Genomic DNA, 25,631 nt, shown 5'->3' with positions numbered 1-25,631 from the left:
TGAAGCAGCAATCTTGGAGCTGCATGAGTCTGCACTAGGTCCTCTGAATATATACTTGTAGTTTGGGGTGCTTGTGGGGGGGGGTTCTGACTCTGTTTGCATGTTCTCGGGACCTTTTCCTCCCACTAGGCTGCCTCATCCAACCTTGAGATGAGGACTTGTGCCTAGTCTTATTGCATCTTGTTAAGCTATGCTTGGTTGATATCCCTGGGAGGCCTGCTGTTTTCTAGAGGGAAATGGAGGGGCACTGGATCTGGGGGAGAGAAGAGGCAGTGGTGGGAAGTGGAGTGGGGAGAGGGAAAGGAGGCAGCAGTGGGGATGTATTGTATTAGAGAAGAATATTTAAAAAGAAAAAAATGGTTAAAATGAAAAAAATGTCTTTCACAATAACTGAGCTGTTTCTGTTTTCGTAGCATCCTTATGGATCTGATAGCTAATACTGAAATTTAGAGTATTAATTTAGGTTTTTAAATCAGCTTCTAAAAATTATGACTATTAGAAACACGTCATAAAACAAGTAAATGTCACTTTGAGTCCCATTTCTATGGGACTAGGTCTTCTTGGGCATGGCATTTTTATCACTTGTGCACCAACCTCTGACTCTTTCATCCTCTGTACTTCACTCTCCAGTAGGTTTTTCTCCAACAATAGCATCTGAAAATCAGTTTCCATCTGTTTATATTTCTAAAGATAAATGAAATAGATCTAATTAAAATCAAGCATCTCAGTAAGACTTATTTCAATACCTAGTTATTAATGTAATCCTAACTTTATTGAAGCAAGAAAGAAAAGGAGCCACTAGCATTAATTTCTAAGTTGCCCTTGTGACTGATCTGCCTAGAGAAACAGGAGACTCCAGGTTAGTGTTTCAGGAATGCTTCTGAGCGGCAATGATGAATAACAACTAAAAAGAGCATGCAATGCCTTCTAGTTCAGGAGCTCAGAGAAGCTGGGGGAACTGAGCGAGCGCTAACCTCTAATTACAACAGAAAATGGTTGTTTGTGGAGTCTCTTCAAAAATCAAGGACAAAGTACAATATTAAATTAAAAATGTTATACTTACAGTCTCAGCTATACTCTGATCATTTAAAGCTCTGAAAAACAAAAGTAACTATGCTATAATAAATACGTACAAATGTTTTAGTTATGAAGCACAGTAGATTTTTAACAGACTCCCTTGTCTTTCTCACAACCTCTTCTCGTGCTGTAGCCAACATCTAGACTCCTGCCAGGATCTTCCCTTCACGCATCCACACACACAACCCTTTGGGCAGCTGTCACCACACCACACCCCAAAATCCCACATCCTCTTTCTGAGTCAGACTGATGAGTATCTTCCCCATCCCACCGGACCTCACATGGATCCCAGCGCTCTGGCCTAGTCTGGCCAGCCTTGGAACTACGAAACTGAGAGGAAAGCTGTACAAGTAGAACAGATCAAGTGGAAGACAGAATATCAGGTTTCAGAGACAAAATAGAGGGTCTTGACCAAGAGTGAAGTACAGAGGATGAAAGAGTCAGAGGTTGGTGCACAAAAGAGGAACCTGAAAAATTAAACAAAAATAAAATAAAATATAGGAAATGAACACACAGGAAATGTTGAACACTATGGAAAAAAACTGCCTCTAAAATATAGTTATACAAGAGGGGGAAAGAATTTCAAATCAGTGACATAGAAACCAAAGTCACAGAAAACTCCCCTCAACTCAAGAATGTCTCACCCATACAGATATAAGAAGCACACAGAACACCAAACAGACCAGAAAAGAAAATCCCAATGGCATATCATAGCTAAAACACTAATTATATTCTGAAAATACTTACTGTGGCATGCTGTATAAACCAAGGAAATTGTTTAGAAAAACGTATCACCTAATGTCAAACTAACCCATGTTGAAAATTGGTGATTGTATCAGAACTATCTCACAGTAACTAAGATGACTCACTCAGCCAGTCCATTTCTGCACCCTGACCCCGGGAGTGTGATTTTTTTTCTCAAAAGCCCCCTTGCATCATACAATGCAAAATGTTTATCTGTGCCGGGCGATGGTGGCGCACGCCTTTAATCCCAGCACTCGGGAGGCAGAGGCAGGCGGATCTCTGTGAGTTCGAGACCAGCCTGGTCTACAGAGCGAGTTCCAGGACAGGCTCCAAAGCCACAGAGAAACCCTGTTTCGAAAAACCAAAAAAAAAAAATGTTTATCTGTACACACACCTGCACACAAACACACAACCATGGCTAGTAATTTACACTCAAAAAAGGTTTTTATTTACTTTGTCCCCCTGTTTTTACCTTTTCCTAGTTTGGAAAAATTTAATCAGAACAGAAATGTGTGCACTATATAATACCAAGGAAGGGAAATCCAACATTTATACTCGAGTGGAGAGACTTACAGTATCAGAAGCTTCTGTGAGGGTCTTCTCAAAAGCTTATTCTTCCCAGAATTCCATCGTCCTGATTTATACTTATTGCTAGTGTTTCTACTTATACACAGTGTAGGTTAGCGTCATGTGATTACTGAAATCTGCGTCATTGTGTTTAAAACTCCAAGGCTACAGAAAAGCAGCCAGGAGCTACACTGAACTTTTCCACACTTCACTTAAATTCCTACATTTTAGTGTTTTGATGTTTCCTTTGTGTCTTAATCTCCATGTATGTATATATGACATGTATGTACATGTACATATGTGTGTATATATTTGCTGAACCATTAAAATAAACTCTAGTTTTAAAAAAAACACTAAGGATAACATAACAAAAGCTACAAGAGAAAAACACAAATCATATATCTATCAGGAAAACTATCAGAATGACAATTGATTTCTCAATGGAAACTTTGAAAACATGGACAGCCTGGAGCAATGTATTTCATGTACTAAAAGACTCTGATAGCCAACCTAAAATAATACATCCAGCCAAAATATATGATATGACTAAAGGATAAATAAAAATTTTCAGGAGATAAGCAATCTACAATAATTATAAACAACCCAACAATCCTAAGGAAAATACAGGAAACATTATTTTGGGCTGAAGAGAAGAGTGAATGCAGCATATGACAAGAAGAACAAAGCCATAATTACTAAAACGGCTACGAACACATCAAAAAATTCTCATAATCCCTAGCAATTAAGGGAATGCAAATAAACAACATTGATATTTTATTTTACCTGAGTCAGAATGACAAAGATCAATGGAACAACAGACCACAAATGCTGGAGGGGATGCCAAGGGCAAGGGGCAACCCTCATTCACTGTTAGTACGACTGCAAACTAGTGCGGCCCCCATGGAAATCGGTGTGACCCAGCTACAGCACCCCTTGGCCCGTGGTCAAAGGATGCTATGTCATATTTCACAGATACTTGCTCAGCCGTGGTCATTGCTTCTCTACTCACAATAGCTAGGAGAAATAAAAAACTTTAGTGTCCTACACCTGATGAATGGTATATACAGGAGAAGGTGGGGTGGGGTAAAGGGGAATATAGGATACAAGGGATCTGATCGTGGAAATGGGAAAAGGGAGTTCCTTAGGGAGGAAGAGGGAAGTAAATACAGAAGAACATGGGAGGAAGGTAAAGGGTGAATGGTCAGATATAGTTGATCTGATAGAGAAAAGCAATAAGATCAGGCTCTTTTATGGAAGAGGGAGGCAGGCGAATATAGGGGATAAATGTAGTTATGTAAAATAACAATGCTGATGTTGAAAAGAGCCACAAGGAAACACACTATTAACTGCTTACCTTAAAAACCGTAGTGCATATAACACAGTGTATAAATATACATATGTCATTTCCATAAACTTTTCTCATGGGGCAGATGGCACTTCCTCCAAGAGTCAAAGACCATCTAACAATTAACCCCGATACCAGACATGAGAAGACTTATTTTGGAGTTGTTGGCCAGGACTAAGGGACTCCCCAAGCATATGACCTACTCTTGTTGCCCTTGTCACTTCTCAGAGGGACAATGTAAGTTTCCGTTGCTGAGGATACCATGTACTTTAGAAACAAGGCTCAGAGACCCCTGAGATGGGACTGACCTGAATAACCCCTCCCTGAGGAGTACCTTTCATGGTAACAAAAGGCACCGTGTGCTTACAAAGGTGAGAAGCAACCAACAATTCCACCCAGTTATGATGTCCAATAACCACATTAATGACCAGCATAGCATGATGAAGTGGTCACATAGGTATCTAGTTGGTTACCAATGGTTTTCTAACTGGACTTAAGACCCACTCAGGATGAGAGAAACCATGCCTGGTACTGGAAAACTAAATACTCAGTGCTAAGTGAGGCAGTGGTGGCGCACGACTTTAATCCCAGCACTTGGGAGGTAGAGGCAGGCTGATCTCTGTGAGTTCAAGGCCAACCTGGTCTACAAGAGCTAGTTCCAGGACAGGCTCCAAAGCCACAGAAAAAGCCTGTCTTGAAAAACAAAACAACAACAAAAATACTCAGTTCTAGTGAAATCATGGTTATTGGAAGAGAATTTACAATCACTAACTTACTAACCCAGCATTATCCCTAACAACAAGCTATAAACATTTGTATTTATACCACAGATAAGTGTACTCTTCACCCATCATCGAGGAAATTTCTCTTTGCAACCAACAGAGACTATGACAGAAAACCACAGCCAATCAAAATGCAGAGTTGTGGAGTTCCTGTCCCAAAGGCTTCATGTACATAGCACTCTAAAAGTTATGACTCAGGGACCATTTGGGAAGATGTGGAAAGATCGTAAGAGCCAGAGGGTCAGGGAGTTTTCTGTGAGATCATACTTCTCAATAACATCAGAAGCTACACCTGTGAAGTCTCACCAACAGGACAGCCAGACATGAAGTGAACAAGGAGGACACCAATGAACAGGTCAAACTGGTTGGGGAAAAGCCACGAAGCTCTGTATGTATTAAAGAGTAATTGCTGCTTACTCTGCTCCTCATTCCTTGAAAATCATTATTTCACACGCTATAAATGTGACCACCCTAGGTAGCTTCTGTAGGGGAACCATATGCTTTTTGTCTCTTTGTGGCTGGCTTGTTTGATTCAGCAAAATGTGCCCATGTTTTAGTCACATGTGACACCTGTTCATACTTCTTTAAAGACCAATGATCCATTGTGACACATTTTGTTTTTCCAGTCACCCATTGTTGGAAATTTTTGTTTGGATGCTATTAACAGTGCTGAAGCAAAAACATGTATATGTGTCTCTTCAAGACCTCAGTGGCATTTTTTAATGTATTCCCAGGAATGGAATTGTTAGATAATGTTTCATTTATACTCACTCTTCATTTTTTGAGGATTCAGCATATTGTTTTTTTCCATAGCATATTTTTATAACCTGTGTGTTTGTAATCTGAAAATATAAAATTCTACATATGCATGATTAAAACTATATGCATGCATGTATACATATATATACATATATAGATACATACATACATTTAAGAGGCAGCTTTTGATGAAGACTTTATTTCTTATCTATGCTCCCAATGCTTCTATTCTATGAACTCAATTTTATAAGGAAAAAAGATTATTCTCAAAACTTACCTCTCTAACATATTTGTCTGATTTTCAAATATTTTCATCATCACGTTCATCCGTTTAGTCACTGAATAAGAAGCTTCTATTACAAAAAAACATAAAGGTGTTGTAGCGGCTGAAGTTATACAATCAACCAATTCAGTGATACAGATGGGAAACTAAACCAGCATAAGGAGGTGACATGATACTTCCAGCTGCATTTACCTTATTTCATCCTACACATCATCTCTGGCTTCCAAAGGGAAATAGTTATATTACAGGACATACTCAGAGGCAAAACACACACACACGACCTGAAGATAAGCAATTATGAGCACAGAATTCAGATACAGTGGGCATTTTTAAGTTATAGGGCAAGAATTTCAAACAACTAATTAGCAGTATTTATTACCTAGGGAAAAATTGGCAACATACAAGAGCAGATGGCAATATAAGCAGAAACTCTAATAAGTACAAAGAAGTCTTCAAGTTCTACAACAATGAAACAAAGAGTGCCTTGTGACTGATTCGGGCAGTAAATAAAAACAAACAACACAGGAAAATCTCTGATACTCTTCTAGGAGCACTTGCATTGTGCCAATCACACCAATGTTGTTGTGGGATTTCCCTCTGTATGCTGTGAATATGTTTCATTACTAGTGGTTAATAAAGCAGCTGCTTTGGCCTTTGGCAGGACAGAATACAGCAAGGTGGGAAATCCAATCAGAGATAGAGGAGGAAAGAAGGCAGAGTCAAAGAGACACCATGTAGCTGCCAAAGGAGAAAGACACCAGAACCTTACTGGTAAGCCACAGCCTCGTGGTGCTACATAGACTAATAGAAATGGGTTAATTTAAGATGTAAGAGCTACCTAGGGATATGTCTGAGACATTGGCCAAACAGTGTTATAATTAATATAGTTTTTTTTTTGTGATAATTCGGGTCTGGGTGGCCAAAAACACACAACAACAACAAAAAACAGTCTCCACTTACAATGTCCTTTAATCTGTGAGGGCTCCTTTAATCATGATAATAACCAAGAAATATTCTACTGTTGTCTAATAAATATGCCTAATCTATATGGCTACTGTCAGGAAAAAAAGTGATTAAATACTTGGAATACTTTGGAAAACAATCTTCACATTTTTAGATAATTATTAAGGGTGTTTTGCAAACCACTAGAGCAACTCTCTTGAAAAGTTAGCGAGATTTCAAGATGGTGACTGCACAGAGAGAACCAAGAGGTGAGTGACCAGCCCCTCAGTTGGATGATCAGTCTCTAGGCCCTGGGCCCTTCCCCCACTATCACTAGCTGACCATCAGGCAAGCCTCTTACAGGCAGGCTGTTCTAACTAACATATGCCAAGTGGGTGGACCCTGTAAACCACAAGGTCCACTCTGCCACCAACTACACCCATTCCCTGTGTCTCAGTGCCTCACTAAGACGTAGACTACAACTGCACAGACCTGACCAAGAGGTGAGTGACCAGTTCTTCAGCTGCACAACCCAGTCTCTAGGCCCTAGAACCCAGGGAAAAATCCTGAGTTTCCCCCCCCCCCCCCGCACCTCAGCTGTACAAGCTGGTTAGCAGGCAAGCCTCCTGTAGGTTGGCTGCTCCACAACCCCACACCAGATCTGTAATCTTCAAGTCCCACGCTCCCTTCCCCATCTCCACAACCTCAACAGCTAACTGAGACACAGATTGTAACAGCCATAGAGCTGACCAAGAGATGAGAGACTAGCCTCCCACCTGGACAGCCCAGTCTATAGGCTGTAGGCCCCAGGGCAAAACAACAGGCTCCTCCCCCACCCACCTCAGCTTCAGTGACTAAGTCAGCAGGCAAGCTTCCATCACCCCTCATCTTCTGCATCCTGTAATCTACAAGTCCTACTCACCACCAAACCCACCCATCCCCTGAGAACTGACTCACTGAGACACAGACAGAGACTGCAAGGATTGGACCAAGAGGCAAAGACACTGCTTGTACCAACTGGAGGAAGAAATGAGCAGGTGCCAATGCAAGAACACATTTAACAAACTAAAGAGCAATATGGCAACACCTGAATCCAGTGGTCCTACAACAGGAAGACCTGAACCCAGAAGAAGCTGAAGAAAATGACCTTAAATATAACTTTATGAAGACGATAGAGACCCTTAAAGAGGAAATGAAAAACCTCCTTAAAGAAATGGAGAAAAGGCCAAACCAAAAAAAATGGAAGAAATCAATAAATCTCTTAAAGAAAGCAAAGAAAACAATCAAACAGGTGAAGCAAATGATTCAAACAGTTCAAGGCTTGAAAATTAAAATAGAGGCAATAAAGAAAACACAAACAGAAGGAATTCCGGAAATGGAAAAGCTAGGTAAATAAACAGGAACTACAGATGCAAGCATAACAGAATATAAGAGACGGAAGAGAGAATCTTGGGAGTTAAAGATATAATAGAGGAAATAGATTCATCTGTCAAAGAAAATGTGAAATCCAACAAGTTCTTAATACAAAACATTCAGGAAATCTGGGACAATATGAAGAGACAAACCTAAGAATAATAGGGTAGAAGAAGGAGAAGAACTCCAGCTCAAAGGCACTGAAAATATATCAACAAAATCATACAAGAAAACATTCCCAACCTGCAGAAGGTTATGTCTCTGAAGGTAAAAGAAGCTTACAGAACAGTAAATAAACTGGACCAAAGAAGTCCCCTTGTCACATATTAATCAAACCACTAACCATACAGAACAAAGAAAGAATATTAAGAGCTGCAAAAGAAAAAGGCCAAGTAACATTTAAAGGCAGATCTATCAGAATTATACCCAGCTTTTCAATGAAAACACTGAAAGTCAGAAGGTTCTGAGCAGATGTACTACAGACACTACGAGATCACAGATGCAAGCCCCAATTATTATACCCAGCATAGCTTTCAATCAGCATAGATGGAGAAAACAAGACATTTCATGACAAAAGCACATTTAAACATACCTATCCACAAATCCAGCCTTACAGAAAGTCCTAGAAGGAAAACTTCAATTAAAGGAAGCTAGTGCACTCAAAAAAAAAAAAAAACACACAGGCAACAGATAAGCTCACACCAGCAAACCTCAGAGAAGGGAAACACACAAACACTACTACCGAAAAATATAGGAATAAACAATCACTGGTCATTAATATCTCTTAATATCAATGGACTCAATCCACTTATAAAAAGACATAGGCTAACAGAATTGATATGAAAACAGTATCCATCCTTCTGCTGCATACAAGAAATACATCTCAAAGGGGTGGAAATTTTTCCAATCAAATAGACCTAAGAAAACTATCCTAATATCTAACAAAATCAACTTCAAACTAAAATCAATCAAAAGATATGGAGAAGGACACTTTAAACTCATACCAGGAAAAACTCATCAAGATGAAGACTCAATTCTTAACATCTATGCCCCAAGTACAAGAGCACGCACATTTGTAATAGAAACATTACTAAAGCTTAAATCATATATCAAACCCCACACACTAAGAGTAGAGACTTCAACACCCCACTCTTGACAGTAAACAGGTCTACCAGAAAGAAACTTAACAGAAATAAGAGAACTAACAGATGTCATGACTCAAACAGACTTAACAGACATCTATTGAACATTTTTACCAAACACAAAAGAATATACCTTCTCAGCACCTCATGGAACCTTTTCTGAAATTGACGACATATTCAATAACAAAGCAAACTTCAACAGACACAAAAAATTGGAGTAACCCACTGTGTCTTATTGAATCATCATGGCTTGAAGTTAGAATTTAACAACAACAACTAATTGTAGGAAGCCTACAAACTCATGAAAATTGAACAACGCTCAACTGAATCATCCCTGAGTCAAAGAAGAAATAAGAAAGCAATTAAAGACTTCCTAGAATTCAACACAAATGAATACACAACATATCCAAACCTATGGGACACTATGAAAGCAGTGCTAAGGGGAAGTTCATAGCACTAAGTGCCTGCATAAAAAAAATGGAGAAAAATCTCACTAGTGATTTAACAGCACACCTGAAAGCTCTAGAACAAAAAGTAGCAGACTCATCCAGGAGGAGTAGATGAAGGGAAATAATCAAATTGAGGGCTGAAATCAATAAAATGGAAACAAAGAAAACAAACAAAGGATCTATGAAACAAAGAGCTGGTTCTTTGAAAAAATCAACAAGATAGATAAACCCTTATCCAAACTAACCAAAAGGTAGAAATAGAATATCCAAATTTAAAAAACCATAAATGAAAAGGGGGACATAACAACAGAAACTGAGGAAATCCAGAGAATCATTAGGTCATACTTCAAAAACCTGTACTCTACAAAATTGGAAAATCTAGAAGAAATGATCATTTCTCTGGTAATGTACTACATATCAAAATTAAATCAAGACCAGATAAAAAATTTAAATAGACCTATAACCCCTAAGAAAATAGAAGCAGTCATCAAAAGTCTCCCAACCAAAAATAGCACAGGGCCATATGGTTTCAGCTTAGAATTCTACCAGAATTAGCTCAAAGAAGTGCTAATACCTGTACTCTTCCAATTGTTCCACACAATAGAAACAGAAAGAACATTGCCAAGCTCTTTTTACAAGGATACACTTACCCTGATACCCAAACCACAGAAGGACACAACTAAGAAAGAGAATTATAGCTCGATCTCCCTCATGAACATTGATGCAAAAATACTCAACATAATTCTGGCAAATCAAATCCAAGAACACATCAAAAAAATCATTCATCATGAAGTAGGCTTCATACCATGAAATCCGCCATAAAAATAAACTGAAAGCCAGGTGGTGGTGGCACATGCCTTTAATTCCAGCACTCGGGAGGCAGAGGCAGGCGGATCTCTGTGAGTTCGAGACCAGCCTGGTCTACAAGAGCTAGTTCCAGGACAAGCTCCAAAGCCACAGAGAAACCCTGTCTTGAAAAACCAAAATAAATAAATAAATAAATAAACAAACTGAAAGAAAAAAAACCATATGATCATCTCATTAGATGCTGAAAAAGCATTCGACAAAATCCAACACCTATTCATGATAAAGGTCTTGGAGAGATCAGGGATGCAAGGAACATATCTAAACATAATAACAGCATTATACAGCAATCTGACAACCAACAATAAATTAAATGGAGAGAAACTCAAAGTGATTCCACTAAAATTAGGAACAGGACAAGGCTGTTCACTCTCTCCATATCTGTGCAATATAGTGCTTCAAGTTCTGACTAGAGCAATAAGGCAACAAAAGGAGATCAAGAGATACAAATTGGAAAGGAAGAAGTCATATTTTGCTGTTTGCAGATAATATGATAGTATACATAACTGACTCCCAAAATTCTACCAGGGAACTCCTACAGTTGATAAACACCTTCAGTAATGTGGCTGGATATAAGATCAACTCAAAAAAATCAGTAGCCCCCTATATACAAATGATGAAAGGGCTGAGAAAGAAATCAGAGAAATGTCACCATTTATAATAGCCACAAATGACATAAAATATGTTGGGGTAACACTAACCAAAGAAGTAAAAGGTCTGTACAGCAACAACTTTAAGTCTTTGAAGAAAGAAATTGAAGAAGATATCAGAGAACGGAAAGATCCTCCATGCTCTTGGATAAGTAGGATCAACGTAGTAAAATGGCAATCTTACCAAAAGCAATCTACAGATTCAATGCAATCCCCATCAAAATTCCAACACAATTCTCCACATATAAGCACACACACACACACACACACACACACACACACACACGAGAATCCTAAACAGTCTTTAATGCTAAAATTCTCCACAGGTGCCCGTTAAGGTGCTTGTGTATAGTATATGAAGACTCCTATGCTGGTCACTTTTGCACAGACAACAGAAAGAGCTTCAAGGATTCTGAGCTGCTGTTTGAAGCCAACCTGGGATACATCAGACCCTTCCTTAAACAAACAAACAAACAAAATCTGATGAAATCTTGAAAGCAGCAATAATACAGAGGTTTCTTACTATGATAGTATGAATGAGAATGTCCCCCACAGGCTCATGCACAAAAACGCTTGGTCCCAGTAGGTGAGGATAACTGGGAAGGCTATGCAGTCTTTTGGAGATGTTAGCATGATGGTGCTCAGATGAACGGCCACTTACCTGGCTCAGTTTCAGAAGCAACTTGAGATTCGTAAGCTGAGTGAGATTTTATGAATTCTGAAAGAGATATACGTATCTGGCATTATTCATTTCATATAGCCATCCTATGCATCCATTGGGATGACAGTCTATATGTTTAATTTTAATGATTTGCCCAAGGGGAAGACTGAACAACTCCATGGGAACAACAGCAAAATCATAACATTCATCTTTTAAGAATATTTATTTTTACTTTATGTGCTTCAAGTGTTTTGCCTCATAATGTGTATCTGCATCATGTGTGTACAATGCGCGCAGACACCAGAAGAGACAAGCAAATTCACTGGAACTGGAGTTACAGAAAGGTGTGAGCTGCTACGTGGGTGTCAATCAAACTTGGTTTCTCTGCAAGAGCAGCCAGTGCTCTTAATGAGCCATCTTTTAACTTGGCATTAATCATTTACATTTCCAAAATCCAAACTGTAATAAGAGTTGTATTGAAATAGAAAACTCCCTACTGAACAGTGTATTCCGTTTGCCATTGTGTAATTTTTTAATTGCAAAAATTAAGCTTCTAGTATCAAAGTGCTAATATAGTTGGGAAACTGAATAAATTTAAAGCATTCATAAATATTACCTTCGATTTGCTTCTCTATAGCTTCGTAACTTCTCATTGAACCTGGTAGCGTGTCTTTTTCCCTGCCAAGAGTACCAATAAATAAAACTTGTTATACACATCAAGAGTTGTTACACCGCCCAAGGAACTATATTTAACAGATTAGACATATGATGTCAAGCTAACCTATCATTTATCCTTCATTCATAGTTACTAAGATAAATAAATTATAAAGCCATCCTATGCTATAATGGCCAAATTCTGTGAATTGTGCATTCCAGGATATAGTTATATACACTAGTAACATTTAGAACTAAAGTAACAAAACTCAGTCTGTAGAAACTGGAGCTCTCTCTTTGCTAATGCTCACTTGGTGCCATGCTAAGAGCACAAGGCTGAGAGTGAGACAATCTTCTCCAAGCCTCTATGTGGCCTGGAGCCGGTTGCTCTGCCTCTCTCCTTAGATTCTTTATCTGTTAAAACTTACATATGCTAATTCCTTTCTCATAAAGTAGTTATGAGGCTTCCAGGAGAAACTAGAAAAGCACCTTGTGCACAGAAGACATTTAAAGGTCAAACATAAACACATTCAGAAGCATTCCTGACAGCAAACAGCTCAGGAATGTACAGAAGCCTCCTTACAATACCAGGGTAATAACAGGTCACACAGAAAGCACATGGAGAGACCGCATATGGAGTATTGGTCTCTTCCAACTATGAGAAGTTTTTCTTTTAGCAATATGAAACTGCTTTGTATATACTTGAAAACCAGTGGGTGAAAGTACAATTCTAAACCTGGTTTTATAATAAAAAAAAAAAGTTGGGTTTGCTACTAGGACTCACTCAATCAAATTCAGACATGTGAGACCCAGAAACACAATGTTCGATCTCACCTGTAATTTCTGGCTCCAAATACTCAGATGTGAGCATATGACATGGAGTCATGACTAAGAGTAGCAAAGTATAAAGGGACTATAGGCATGGGGGAGGAGCATGAGAAAGGATAGCAGTGTATGGGTGATATGAAATGGGAAATAAAAAAAAAGCATGGAGGGGTTCAACTAGAGAGGAGGGCTGGAAGGTCAATACAGAAAGAGAAAGACAGAGGGGGAACAAATAACACCAAGATTGCTGGATAAAGCCTCAAGAAACCCCATTGCTTATATTTACTTAAATTATACACAATACATATTAGTGTCTATCTATCTACCTATCTATGTATCTCATAGATACATGTGCCTATCTACACACACACACACACACACACACACACACACATATCTATCTCTCTGTTGGTATGTCTGTTTATTTACGTATCATCTATCTATCTATCTATCTATCTATCTATCTATCTATCTATCTATCTATCTACCTGTCTATCTATCTTCTTACCTACCTACCAATCTACCTAACACCAAGGAAGTTACACCAATTGGATGACAATGATCCCCACAAAACCCCAAAACTAACAGAGACACCAGTACCAGGAGTGAGAAACTGTCTACTGAATGGTTGATCAGGGTATCTTGAGTGGCTCCTAAAATACTACAGACTATCTATAAACCTTGGTTGCTTCTTAGGAGTTGAGGGTAGAACCCTGAAGAAACTGTATACTTTGGACATGCAGTCAGATGATTTGAGCTGTATCTGACCTGACAGCTTCCTTCCTGCAGTCTAGTTTCTACAGTGCCAAAAGATACTTTGCAGGCTGCCAAACAAGGGAAGAAATTAAACAGTCTGGCCCAGTTGAACTGTGACGATGAACAACGTGGCAAGATCTCCGTATGGTGAAATAGTGGCATTCCCATGTTGTTGGTAACCAGCCGCTGTCTAACTTAACATAAGGCCCACTCAACAGGAAGGAAATCATGTCTAGTACTGGAAACATAGCTAGTGAGATCATGGACCTCAAAAAAGAATCTACCATCACCAACTTGCTAAGCCTGCATAATACCTAACTATACTCTAAGTCTTATCCTTAATTTCATAGTTAAGTATAACTACGCTTCTCATCAAATAGGCCTCTCTTTATAGAAAATGCAGGCCGTCCTAGAAATCCTCAAGTGGACAGAATACACAGGCCAACAAAGCATGCGGAACCTAGCCCCAACAGATATTTCTACATCATAGCACCTGCATTGACTTTTCAGAGAACATTTCAGAAAAGGGGATGGAAAGGTTGTAAGAGCAAAAAGACCAGGAAGTCTGGTGTGAAACAGTCTCTCCTAGAAATGCCCGTGCAAACAAGACAAGAGAACACTGGCAGTGTTGATGAACATGCAAGTGTAGAAGGTGAAAGTTTTTGCAGAGTCCCACCCCTAGACAAAGAATTACAGACAGTTATTGACTACTGGGAAAGGAATAAGCCTGTCTCCGAGATGATCCCTCTTTATGCGCTGTCCAATGCAAAATGGTCAGGCCTGAAACCATCATACACAAGCAACAAACTCGGCAAGTTGTAATTATGTATTTGTGCATACCTATAATGCATATATACATAGGTGTATGCAATGATAATAAAGAAAAGGGGTTATCAATTTGAGGGATCATGGGAGGGCACCTGGGAAGGGCTGGAGGGAGGAAAGGGGGGTATGATGTGATTCTAGTTCAACTAGAATACATTTTTTTTTTTTTTGGTTTTTCGAGACAGGGTTTCTCTGTGGTTTTGGAGCCTGTCCTGGAACTAGCTCTTGTAGACCAGGCTGGTCTCGAACTCACAGAGATCCGCCTGCCTCTGCCTCCCGAGTGCTGGGATTAAAGGCGTGCGCCACCACCGCCCGGCTCAACTAGAATATATTTTAAAAGCATTCAGAAACATGTTTACAATCCAGATGTCTTAAAGAGACTACTACCCAGAAGAAGTTTTAAATAATAGTTATACATGGCTGTTGAGTAGTTAAAGCATGTTTCGTATGACCCAGAAGCCAATACTAAATCAAATTTGAATAGCCACATGTGACTAATGTCTACTGCACTGAATAACACCATCTCAGACTATTAAAATTCCAAGTCAGATGCCGGGTGGTGGTGGCACACATTTTTAATCCCAGCATTTGGGAGGCAGAGGCAGGTGGATTTCTATGAGTTCGAGGCTAGCCTGGTCTACAAGAGCTAGTTCCAGGACAAGCACCAAAATTGCACAGAGAAACCCTGTCTTGAAAAAACAAACAAAACAAAATAAAACCTTTCAAAATCAGAAAATGTAACTAAATATTCATATATCATTTAGAAGGTTTTTTTTTTAAAGCAGGAACATTGAGTTAGTCTACATCCAATGCTAATTACTGAGACTGAGTTTAATTCAATTAATCCTTATATTTCACTTACGCAAGTTTAGACAGCAGGGATCCCTTGCGCCCTTTCAAGCAAGTTTTCAGATCTTCAAATCTATGTGCCAGTTTTACTATTTGTGTGATGTTCAAGTTGAACGTTTTTTCATCTGCTGGGAGATCTCCTTCTAAAATGCTTTGGTCTTTACCTATCTGAAGTAACAAAATCGGCCAGTTACTAAAGACCCGCTTAATCTCATATTTCAAAAGCATTTCGTTATTTCCTTCATCAATCTGAATAACTTGCATTTAATCTCATCGTTGGCCATATCCAAACACTAGTAGAGTAGCTACAAATGCAATGAAGGGGCCCTTCACCATCAGTAGAACTACAGCTCACTCAGGATATATATATATATATATATATATATATATATATATATCCAATAACAAATGCAACTCAAGAATATTTAAAAGAACAATTTAAAAGAATATTTAAAATACACCTATTTTTTCTAAGAATACTCTGCTGTAATAAATTATAGACAATGATAAAGCCATGACCCTCCACTACCAAATCCCAGATGTCACTGTTCTTTCATTTTGCATGGGAAAACATTTAGAAACCTTTGGATGTCTCAAGCTTGTGAGAAATAAAAACAAAGAGACGTTTCTGGTGATGATGACATTTTCTGTCTTCACCCTTTAATTTTATATCCCAAATAACCAGCCTCCATCTCTCTTTAAAAGAGTGTTGAACTAGAGAGGATGATAAGCATAGCAAATGGGTGCAGAAAAATTCTGAACAATCCCTGAAGCTACCTGGGAAGTAATTCTTTCATGCTAGGGGAATACACATAATCTCTTCCAAAAGAGAATTAAAAGTCCTTGAAGACAGAGACCAGTTGCTCTCAATCTAGTGGTTAAAGTATTTGAAAATCTAAAATGCAAAGGATATCATTTTAAAACATTTAAAAAGTCAACATGTGTATATTATGCATAATTTTTTAAGCAGAGGAGAGATTTTAAGTTGATAAATTCCTATCACTTTGATGTAAATCAAAAAGGAAAAGAGAGTGAAATTTTCATTGCTCTTTAGGAGAAAGAATGATCCAATAAATCCTGTTCTGTCCTGGACTCATGCAGAAAAGTCATATGCAAATTACTGACAAACATCTTCACTAGCCATTATTTTTCAGCATAAATTAAAATATTACTTTAGAATTAATGGTTATTGAAATATTTGATGTATATGTTACTTTAGACAGATTTTCAAATGGCTCAAATACTTACTAATGTAACCAATAGTTAAGAAATTTTATATTTTACCTCCTCTATTTGGTTGACTTGTTGCTGAAACCACTTCATAAAAAAGGAATAAAAAGGAGAGAATTAATACATGTGTCTATGAGCCTGAATCTGCCAAGCACCATTGTTGACACTCACACACACACATCATACAGGGTTCAGAATGGGGTTAGAGCAACGTACAAATGCAAATAGAGACTTAGAAATATCTAGCACCAACCATGGAAGCCTGCAACTGCAAAACCTAGATCGTCTTTGCTTCCTATGCATTCTTTGTAGTTTAAGCTGTAATGAATTGAAACACATACCTTGAAAAGAGACTCCAAAATCTGGAAAACAAAGTTTTTGTTAGTATATTTAAAGATAAAGTAAGTATCATGCAACTCTTAAAATCTTAAATTTTAAATTTGCTAAAATAACTACAAATCTACAGTTTCAAAGCTATAATAATTTTGTAGATATGGCGTGTAGTCCATTGCACACATAACTATTACTTTTATTACTCCATATAATTTTGGAGTCAATTATTCACATCTAATATTTTGTTTGTGAAATAGAGTATCCAGAAGAGAGTCATATCTGTGTTATATGTTCTACAAGGGGTGATTAACTTATTTTAACACAAATGGTTACGGAGATGTGCAACTTCAGAGGGAAATCACCTTGGGCTATCTTAGTTCCTAATAGCCATTTATTGTCTACCTCTGTGTATGACCTAGTACTCTTGTGACTTCTAGACCAATTAGTTTCCAGTGTCCAGACAGATCCACAAGTTCCCTCAGCTGAATGGCTAGGAATGCACGAGCTGGCAACCGAGTCCCATAGCAAGGACTGTTGCACAACCTGCCTACCTGCTGTTCCTAAAAAAGTATTTTAAAAAAATGCTTGATTTATAATTGTTTTTGTTCTCATAATTTATGCCAAGACAGTTTATTTTTTGAGGAGATTGTTAATATTGCTTTCCTGTTTTCTTTCTCTGTTTGCTTGTCATTTGTCAACAGCTAGGCTACTGCGTTTTGTGCCTAAATTTTGTGTCCACTTATTTTACTGAATATATTTATGAGTAGAGTTTTTTGTTTGGTGGAATTGTTAGGGTCTTTTATATAGAGAATCATATCATCTGCAAATAAGGATATTTTGACTTCTTCCTTTCCACCCTAGGTGACTGAATCAGGTAATTAGTGGGGCCAGCAATCAGCTGCTGACTTTAAGTGACAACTTTTTGTTGTTGTTGTTGTTGTTTTGAGACAGGGTTTCTCTGTGTAACAGCCCTAGCTGTTCTGGAATTAGCTCTTGTAGACCAGGCTGGTCTCGGACTCACAGAGATCCATCCACCTGCCTCTGTCTCCTGAGTGCTGGGATTAAAGGTGCATGCACCACCGCCCAGCACACGACTACTTTTCATGCTGAAGTCTGAGGTGAACTAAATTGTGATTAATGAAGCTGGAGTGTAAAGCAAGTATATTAAATGCTTCCTGATGAGAGGATTGCATGCTTGTCTTGATTACTATTAAAACTGCTGTGGCAAAACATAATGGCAAAGTAACTTATAAAAGAAAGTGTTAGAGTCCATGACGATGGAGCAAAGGCGCCGTGGCAGGAACAGGCTGGAGCTCACACCTTGATCTGAAGGATCAGGCAGAGAAAGCACACTGGGGATGGCCTGAGCTTTTAAAGTTTCAAAGCCACCCCTGTGACACACTTCCTCCAACAAGGCCATACCTCCCAAACAGTTCCACCAACTGGGGACCAGTTTTTCAAATATGATCTATGCAGGCTACTCTCTCTCATTCAAATGCCCACATTCTACCCTATGGCTACCCTAAAGATGTGTGACCATATCATAACGCAAAATATACTGAGTCCAACTTCAAAAGGCTCTGTCATTTTTCAGTCTCCACACTGTTTCAAAGTCCAACGTTCAGAATCTGTTGTCAGTCTCAAGTCATTCATTTAACTGTTAAAATCAAGATGCACAAGACATACTTTCAACACCCAATGGCACAGAACATACATTACTATTACAAAAAGGAAGGAACCCAGTCACTGGACCAAAGCAAGGCAGACACATAGCTGGGCCAAGTCCAAATCCCGTAGCCAAGCTCTGTGTTTGTTGTGCTCCAGCATTCTACCTCTGCTTCATGCAAGATACATCTTCTCTCTTGGACTGTTCCACCACCCCAATACAGTCCCCTTGGCCAATATCCTAGGGCTATGGCACCTCTAACATCTTGATGGAGGGGTTGTGCCCCAACACAACCCAGGCTTCCTTGTCACAGCTTCACACAAGGCCTCTCAGGGCCTTTTGCCCTCTCAAGGCCTTCAGGCAGGAAAGTTTGCACCTCAGGCCTTTCTTCAATGTCCATATCACTTTTAGTAGAGACTTTGGTTCCAGCATTAAATTTTCTGAAGCATCTTTTCTCTTGAAACTGTACATTTGTATTGCTTTCTGCTCTTTTTCATTGTAGACCTGCATAAGAATGATTATTAGTAACTATGGGGCAAAGTCATTTATAGGGTGCCTTGAAATCTCTCTCACCAAAGAAAAAAATTTAATTACTTTTATTTTTTTTAATTTTAGGAAACATAATTTTTGAAAATTTTATTTACATTTTACATTCCAAGTACAGTTTACCCTCCCACCCCTCGTTCTGTCTCCCCTCACCTCTTCCAGCCCACCCACCCCCCATCTATTCCTCCCAATGGGTAAGGGCTCCCATGTGGTATGGGAAGTCCTTCTGTATTTATTGGTTAATGAATAAATAAGCTGCTACAGCCCCTTTGGATATCAGTATGGCAATTTCTCAGAAAATTAGGAAACAATCTTCCTCAAGACCCAGCAATACCATTTTTTGGGTATCTATCCAAAGGATGCTCAATCACACCACAGGAACATGTGCTCAACTATATCATAGCAGCATTGTTTGTCATAACCAGAACTTGCAAACAACCTAAATGCCCCTTGACTGAATACACAATGGAGCACTACACAGCAGAAAAAGATAACGGCATCTTGAAATTTGCTAGCAAATGGATGGAGCTAGAAACATCATATTGAGTGAGGTAACCCAGACACAAAAGACAATGATCATATGTACTCAATAATAAGTGGGTTTTAAACATAAAGCAAAGAAAACCAGCCTACAAATAACAATCCCAGAGAGCCTAGACAACACTGAGGACCCTAAGAGAGACACACATGAATCTAATCTACATGGGAAGTAGAAATAGACAAGATCTCTGGAGTAAATTGAGAGCATGGGGACCATGGGAGAGGGCAGAAGGGGAGGGGTGAGACAAGGAGGAGAGCAGAGAAAAATTTAGAGCTCAATAAAATCAATTAAAAAAAAAGAAAGCTGGGGGCTCATATATTGACCCAAAAGCAGAAGGCAGGGAAAGCACACTGGACATGGTGGGGCCTTTTGAAGCCCCAAAGTTTAGCCCATGACACACTTTCGCTAACAAGGCTACACAACTTCCCAAACAGTTCCACTCACTGGGAACCAAGTATTTAACCACGGTCTATATGAACAACTTTCATTCAAAAATCCACAATGTTTAGAGCTGAATTTTCAAAAATGACCTTCAGAAGGTCATGATCTAGGCAAGCACAGTGACTGTAAACACTGTGTGTTTCAACAGCAATGCTTGCAGAGCCAGAGAGATATAGGGCACCACCTGAAGCAAATGTGCCGTCAATGGAGGGATTTAATACAAAAGTTGGCTTTAAGACAACCAACATTTCATTCTTGTCTAGTAATGTGACATGGTTCAGCCACATTTCTTGGCTTCTACAAACTACTAAAAGAATACAATGTGGGAGTTTTTCTGATATATTTATGAGCTATTTGTGTTTTTTTCATCTTTGAAATACCTTTGTATGTCAGTGACCTATCTTTCACTTTTTGATCCATATTCATAATAATCATGATAGTCTCTTGTCACCTGGACATAATCCAAATGTTTTGCTTGTATGACTTTTTCCTGTCCTTTTCTCTTTGTGGATTTTTTTTTAATATAAGAGATTCAGGGTCTAATTTTAATATCGTTGAGTTTATCAGTCATTCCTAACATGACTTGCATTTCCTTCTAATTATGATTTATATTTTGATGAACCTGGAGCTTAGTGATGGTTTAAACTGGCTGATCAGCGAGCTCCATGGATCCATCCATCTTTATCCCTCATGCCAGTATAAGGGTTACAGATGTATATCAGCCAGCTTTTATGTGGATGCTGGGGTCTATCTCAGGTTCTCATGCTTGGACATCAGGCAGGCGCTTTACCAATGGAGCTGTCTCTCTACCCTCTGGGTTCTCTACTGTTTTACATGTCTATAGGTCCACCTTCATCTAATAAAATATTGTTTGGATTACTGAACACTTTGAGAAAGATTTTGAAATATTCTTCTCTGAAATGAGAACTGAATGTAAAAATAATGCTAGAAACATTTAAAAGGGGAAATATTTAATTGGAAAACACAAACAAAAAGTAGTAAGAACATTTGTACAAGATAAAGCAACGTGCAAAAGAGGAGCACAACGTGGAAGAATTAACCATCAAAATAAAATAGTCGTAAGGAATTATAAACAGACAGACAGAGAGGGAGGAAAGGGAAGATGGATAAACAGCAAAGACAAATGGTTTCAGTTATACATTACAAATCAAGTTGGACATACATATATAGTATAGTAAGGAATATAAAATACACGATATTATATATTATTAACTATATAATGTATATAGAAAAAAACTAAATATTGACCCTCACCTATAAATACTGAGTCTATTTTTCAAGCAACAGAAGAAAACATCATAAAATAATCAGCTTTAGCCTGCCCCAGTGTCTTGCAAATGTAATCATGATCATGGTGTGTTTTAAAACTCACAGTGAGCAAAACATCATTTCACTTAGGATTTAAAACAATATTTTTATTTTCAGTAGGTGTTTTGTCTGCAAGTTCACTCATAAACATTACATGTGTGCCTTGTACCCGCAGAGGCCAGAACCCGTGGGTGTTGGGTCTCCTGGAACTAGAGTTGCACAGGGTTGTGAGCCACCAGGTAGTATTAGGAACCAAATACAGGTAATTCGCAAGAGCAACAAGTGTTCTTCACCACTGAGATGTCTATCTAGCCACACATTATTTCATTTTTGAAATATAATATATATATATGAAATAAAGATAATATATAAGGAGAAATAATAATATATAAAGAAAATCAGGGAGTCAGGCAAAGTTGTGATAATAGTATTTTTTTTCATAGTATTCTTTACATATGGGGAAAGAATCCCCACGGTGATACTTGGTTTTCGTTCTTTTCAAACCTGTCTTTGGTTTGAAATTAACATTAATTAGAACATGATTTTGATAATGCAAACTTATTTTTTAAATGAGAATAAAATATAGAGATCACATTTAAAAGCACATATGACCATATTGCTACTTTATTTAAAGAAAAATGCACAGATATACACGGCCTACATTGAGAATAAACAAATATAAAAAAGATTCTCTAATGACCCTCTTCATCCTCCAAAAGATTGATTCCAGACTAATATGGCTGACTGTAAATCACATCACAGTTTCTACCACCAAAGCAAGTTCCCATAGTTTACACTGGACACCGACTTGGAATACATACGTTACGTTCTTCCTGAACTGCTTCCTCCATCTGAGCTGCAAACTGTGAACAGTACTGCAAGAATGCATTCATGTCATCACCAACCTTCCAAAAACAACCACAAAAGAGGGTTACTGTCAGTTTTAGAAACCACTTGTATACCCACTTGCTTCTTAATGTGTTTTGAAAGCATTTTAATTTCCATCCCTTCAAACATGGGTGGCAAAAATCTATGTTTCAAATGTTAGCCCAGAAAAACCCTCCTAGAAATAAAACATGAAAGAAAGTACATCCTAGGGAGTGATGAAACACAACAAGCGCTTGTTTTTCTGTTGGCTTAGTAGCTGCACCTGAATCTACTGATATTTTCACTATCATCTGAGGGCAACAGCCCCCATTCACATCCCTACTCACAGCAGTCAGTATTGGCGGCTTAGACCGTGGTCTCGTGGGATTTCTGGTCCCATTGGCCCCAGTTAACACCTGCTGGGCTGCAGTTGAGGCTGCCAAACCTAGGTTTTAACTAAGTTTTTATTGTTCTATTTACCAAAAAAGACATGGGAGTCAGATGTTGGGGTGAAAACCTGCTAGATCAGAGAAGCCAAGAACCAACCAGCTGACTTTCCTCCTTAGCTGGAGACTCAGCAAGAGAAGTGTCTCTCCATTCATCCCAATCAAAAAGATTGTGACTCTCTAAGGCCCTCCCTACTCCTTCCTGTGCCCCCTCCCCCTTCCTGGGTTCTCTGTACTTTCGATGGCTAATTCTTATCAACTAGTCATTGACTCCACCTTCTGATCCAAGGTAAATTTCATTAACATAGTTTCACAATGCGATCAAATATCCCACGACAACATCAAGGAAGCTTCTTTTTGTAGCTGATAGGAGACCACCATAGAAACTCACAACTGTCCAGAATGCAAAAACAATTGACCATGGTGTGCTCATCCCCAGTAAACACATCCACAGCACAGCCCACACGGAATAACAATTGATAAATAACAATTAAAAAATGCAGGTGCAAACATATGGTTGAGTCAAACAAATGTGACCGGCAAGACAGCTCTGCAGTAAAGAGTTTCCGGTGCTCTTGCAAAAGAGCAGAATTCAGGGCTCACAAAGCCCTGCCACTTTTCTCGACTCCAGAGGCACTACCACTGCATGTGCTCATTCACACATACAGATAGGCACACGTGCACATAAATACAATTTAGAAGAGACCTTAAAAAGTTAAAACAAGCAAAAAATGAAACTAAACCAAAACAAAACAACCCACTGAAATGAGAACCATGCTGTTACGTTAATACCTACATTATAACAAAATGTACAACAAAGATATTTTCTAGGTCTCAAAAACTTTGGGGTTTTTTCCACTTTAAAAACTAGCAAAGAAGGTATTTTTAATTTCATTTTATTATTTATCTGCGAGGGGAGGGGGTTAGGAGTGACTCATGTTTGCCTGCCACAGAAAACCTGTGGAGGTCAGAGTACAACCTGCAGGAGTTGGCCCTCCCCCTCAGCAAGAGTTGGCCCTCCCCCTCAGCCACATAGGTCTCAAGGATTAAACTCAAGTTTGTCAGGCTTGGTGGTAGGCACCTTTAGTCACTGCCCCATTTGGCTGGTGCAAGAATACTGTCTTATATTCAATACAAGCAAAGTAACCAAGCTCATATTTAAAACTCACCACAGAGGGAAGATTGTAAAAAGCAGACTATAGACAGACAGTGAAGACAGGAGTTGGCAGAGGCTGGAAACACTAACACATGTCTATCAAGTGTGGCAAGAGGATCTCTGCATGGATAGGAGTCCATTCGGACAGCGTGTGTTTATTCCAAAGGCAAGGGTTAACCCTTTCAACATTGAATTTATTTCCTTAGCTTATGTAACACGTACAGATAAAGATACGCCTTCCTCTTTAGGTTTTGTCAGTGTTTTTTCTCCATCTTCATCCACAGTTCCATATGTATTTTCCAAAGCAGTAACAACCTTAGAGAAATGCAAATCAAGTTGAATTTGTTGTTGTCAAAAATGCTAAAGTCATCACACCATGATTGTATAGATGTCACTTGACAGCCAGTGGCAGGAGGCTCCACTTTCTACCTTTTGACTCATCACGTATCATTAAGACGATGCCTGCTCAACAGTGCTTAATCCTACTCCCTAGCCATGGGGCAACTCAAAATTCTTCCTTCTCTATGTGAAAAAGTAGCAAAAAGAAAAAAAATTATTCACATACCTGTGAATAGCTGAAGAAAGCAGAGTTTTCCTCAAAGTCTGATTATCTTTTGAATATTGCATTTAAAGAAAAAGAAATATAAAGAGCAGAAAGCAATAAACTTTAAAAGACATTCTCCAAGATGACACACTGACCAGGTATCTTGGAAGCATGATGAACTCTAATTTTTACATTGGTGTCTTCCTTGTTCTCATTTAAAAGAGGATTTACAATCTGACTGACAATCATTATGTAAAAAGGAACTTAGAGAAACATTAAGTACTATGATTTCTGAGGTGCAGACAAGAATGACCGCAGCTGGCATGAGATCTCAAAATGCCTATGCCGACAAAGCCCTGCTTGTGAAGAGTGTTAGCAGGTTAGCTAGGAATTTTGCTTTTAGGAAGACAGTGTGTTCCATGCTAAACTGCTTTCCTTGAATCTGATACATGCTCGATAGAGAATACTTTAGGTCCTCAACCCTCTGTGTACTGTGTTTCTAATGATATCCTCAACCCTCTGCTACTGTGTTTCTAATGATATCCTCAACCCTCTGCGTACTGTGTTTCTAATGATATCCTCAACTCTCTGCGTACTGTGTTTCTAATGATATCCTCAACCCTCTGCGTATTGTGTTTCTAATGATATCCTCAACCCTCTGCGTACTGTGTTTCTAATGATATCCTCAACCCTCTGCGTACTGTTTCTGATGATATCTTCTGGTCCCCATCTACTAAACTCATCACGATTCATTTCCAGAGGAACTAAGCATGTCTCACATGACTTCAGACAGAGAACACTCATAGCCCTGGCCCTGTTCTTTCTAATCTCCCTCCCACATGCTGAATGTAATAAATCTTATCATTGATATAATGATATACAGAGTCCATCATAACTGATTCTATTCTTACACAACAGCAATCCCCCCACTAGTGACCATCTTGG

General features: G+C 38.7%; 1 protein-coding gene across 1 annotated transcript in view; it reads right to left on the bottom strand.

The window, feature by feature from the left end:
• Ccdc7 (coiled-coil domain containing 7) overlaps window positions 1-25,631 on the bottom strand; it is a 46,951-nt gene that overhangs the window by 21,013 nt on the left and 307 nt on the right. The window contains exons 2-11 of the mRNA XM_041650829.1: window positions 24,365-24,457; window positions 22,495-22,578; window positions 17,159-17,179; window positions 16,872-16,904; window positions 15,601-15,755; window positions 12,295-12,356; window positions 11,679-11,735; window positions 5,552-5,624; window positions 1,064-1,094; window positions 595-684 (exon numbers count right to left, since the gene is read on the bottom strand). Of these exons, the coding sequence (XP_041506763.1) occupies window positions 595-684; window positions 1,064-1,094; window positions 5,552-5,624; window positions 11,679-11,735; window positions 12,295-12,356; window positions 15,601-15,755; window positions 16,872-16,904; window positions 17,159-17,179; window positions 22,495-22,578; window positions 24,365-24,457 (699 nt within the window). The remainder of the gene's footprint in view (window positions 1-594; window positions 685-1,063; window positions 1,095-5,551; window positions 5,625-11,678; window positions 11,736-12,294; window positions 12,357-15,600; window positions 15,756-16,871; window positions 16,905-17,158; window positions 17,180-22,494; window positions 22,579-24,364; window positions 24,458-25,631) is intronic.

This window comes from Microtus oregoni, unplaced genomic scaffold (genome assembly GCF_018167655.1).
Source record: "Microtus oregoni isolate MIOR12 unplaced genomic scaffold, Mior012 000004F_ref0000308, whole genome shotgun sequence".
NCBI lineage: Eukaryota > Metazoa > Chordata > Mammalia > Rodentia > Cricetidae > Microtus > Microtus oregoni.
The sequence above is the reverse complement of the archived record's forward strand: the minus strand, read 5'-3'. Positions and strand labels throughout refer to the sequence as shown.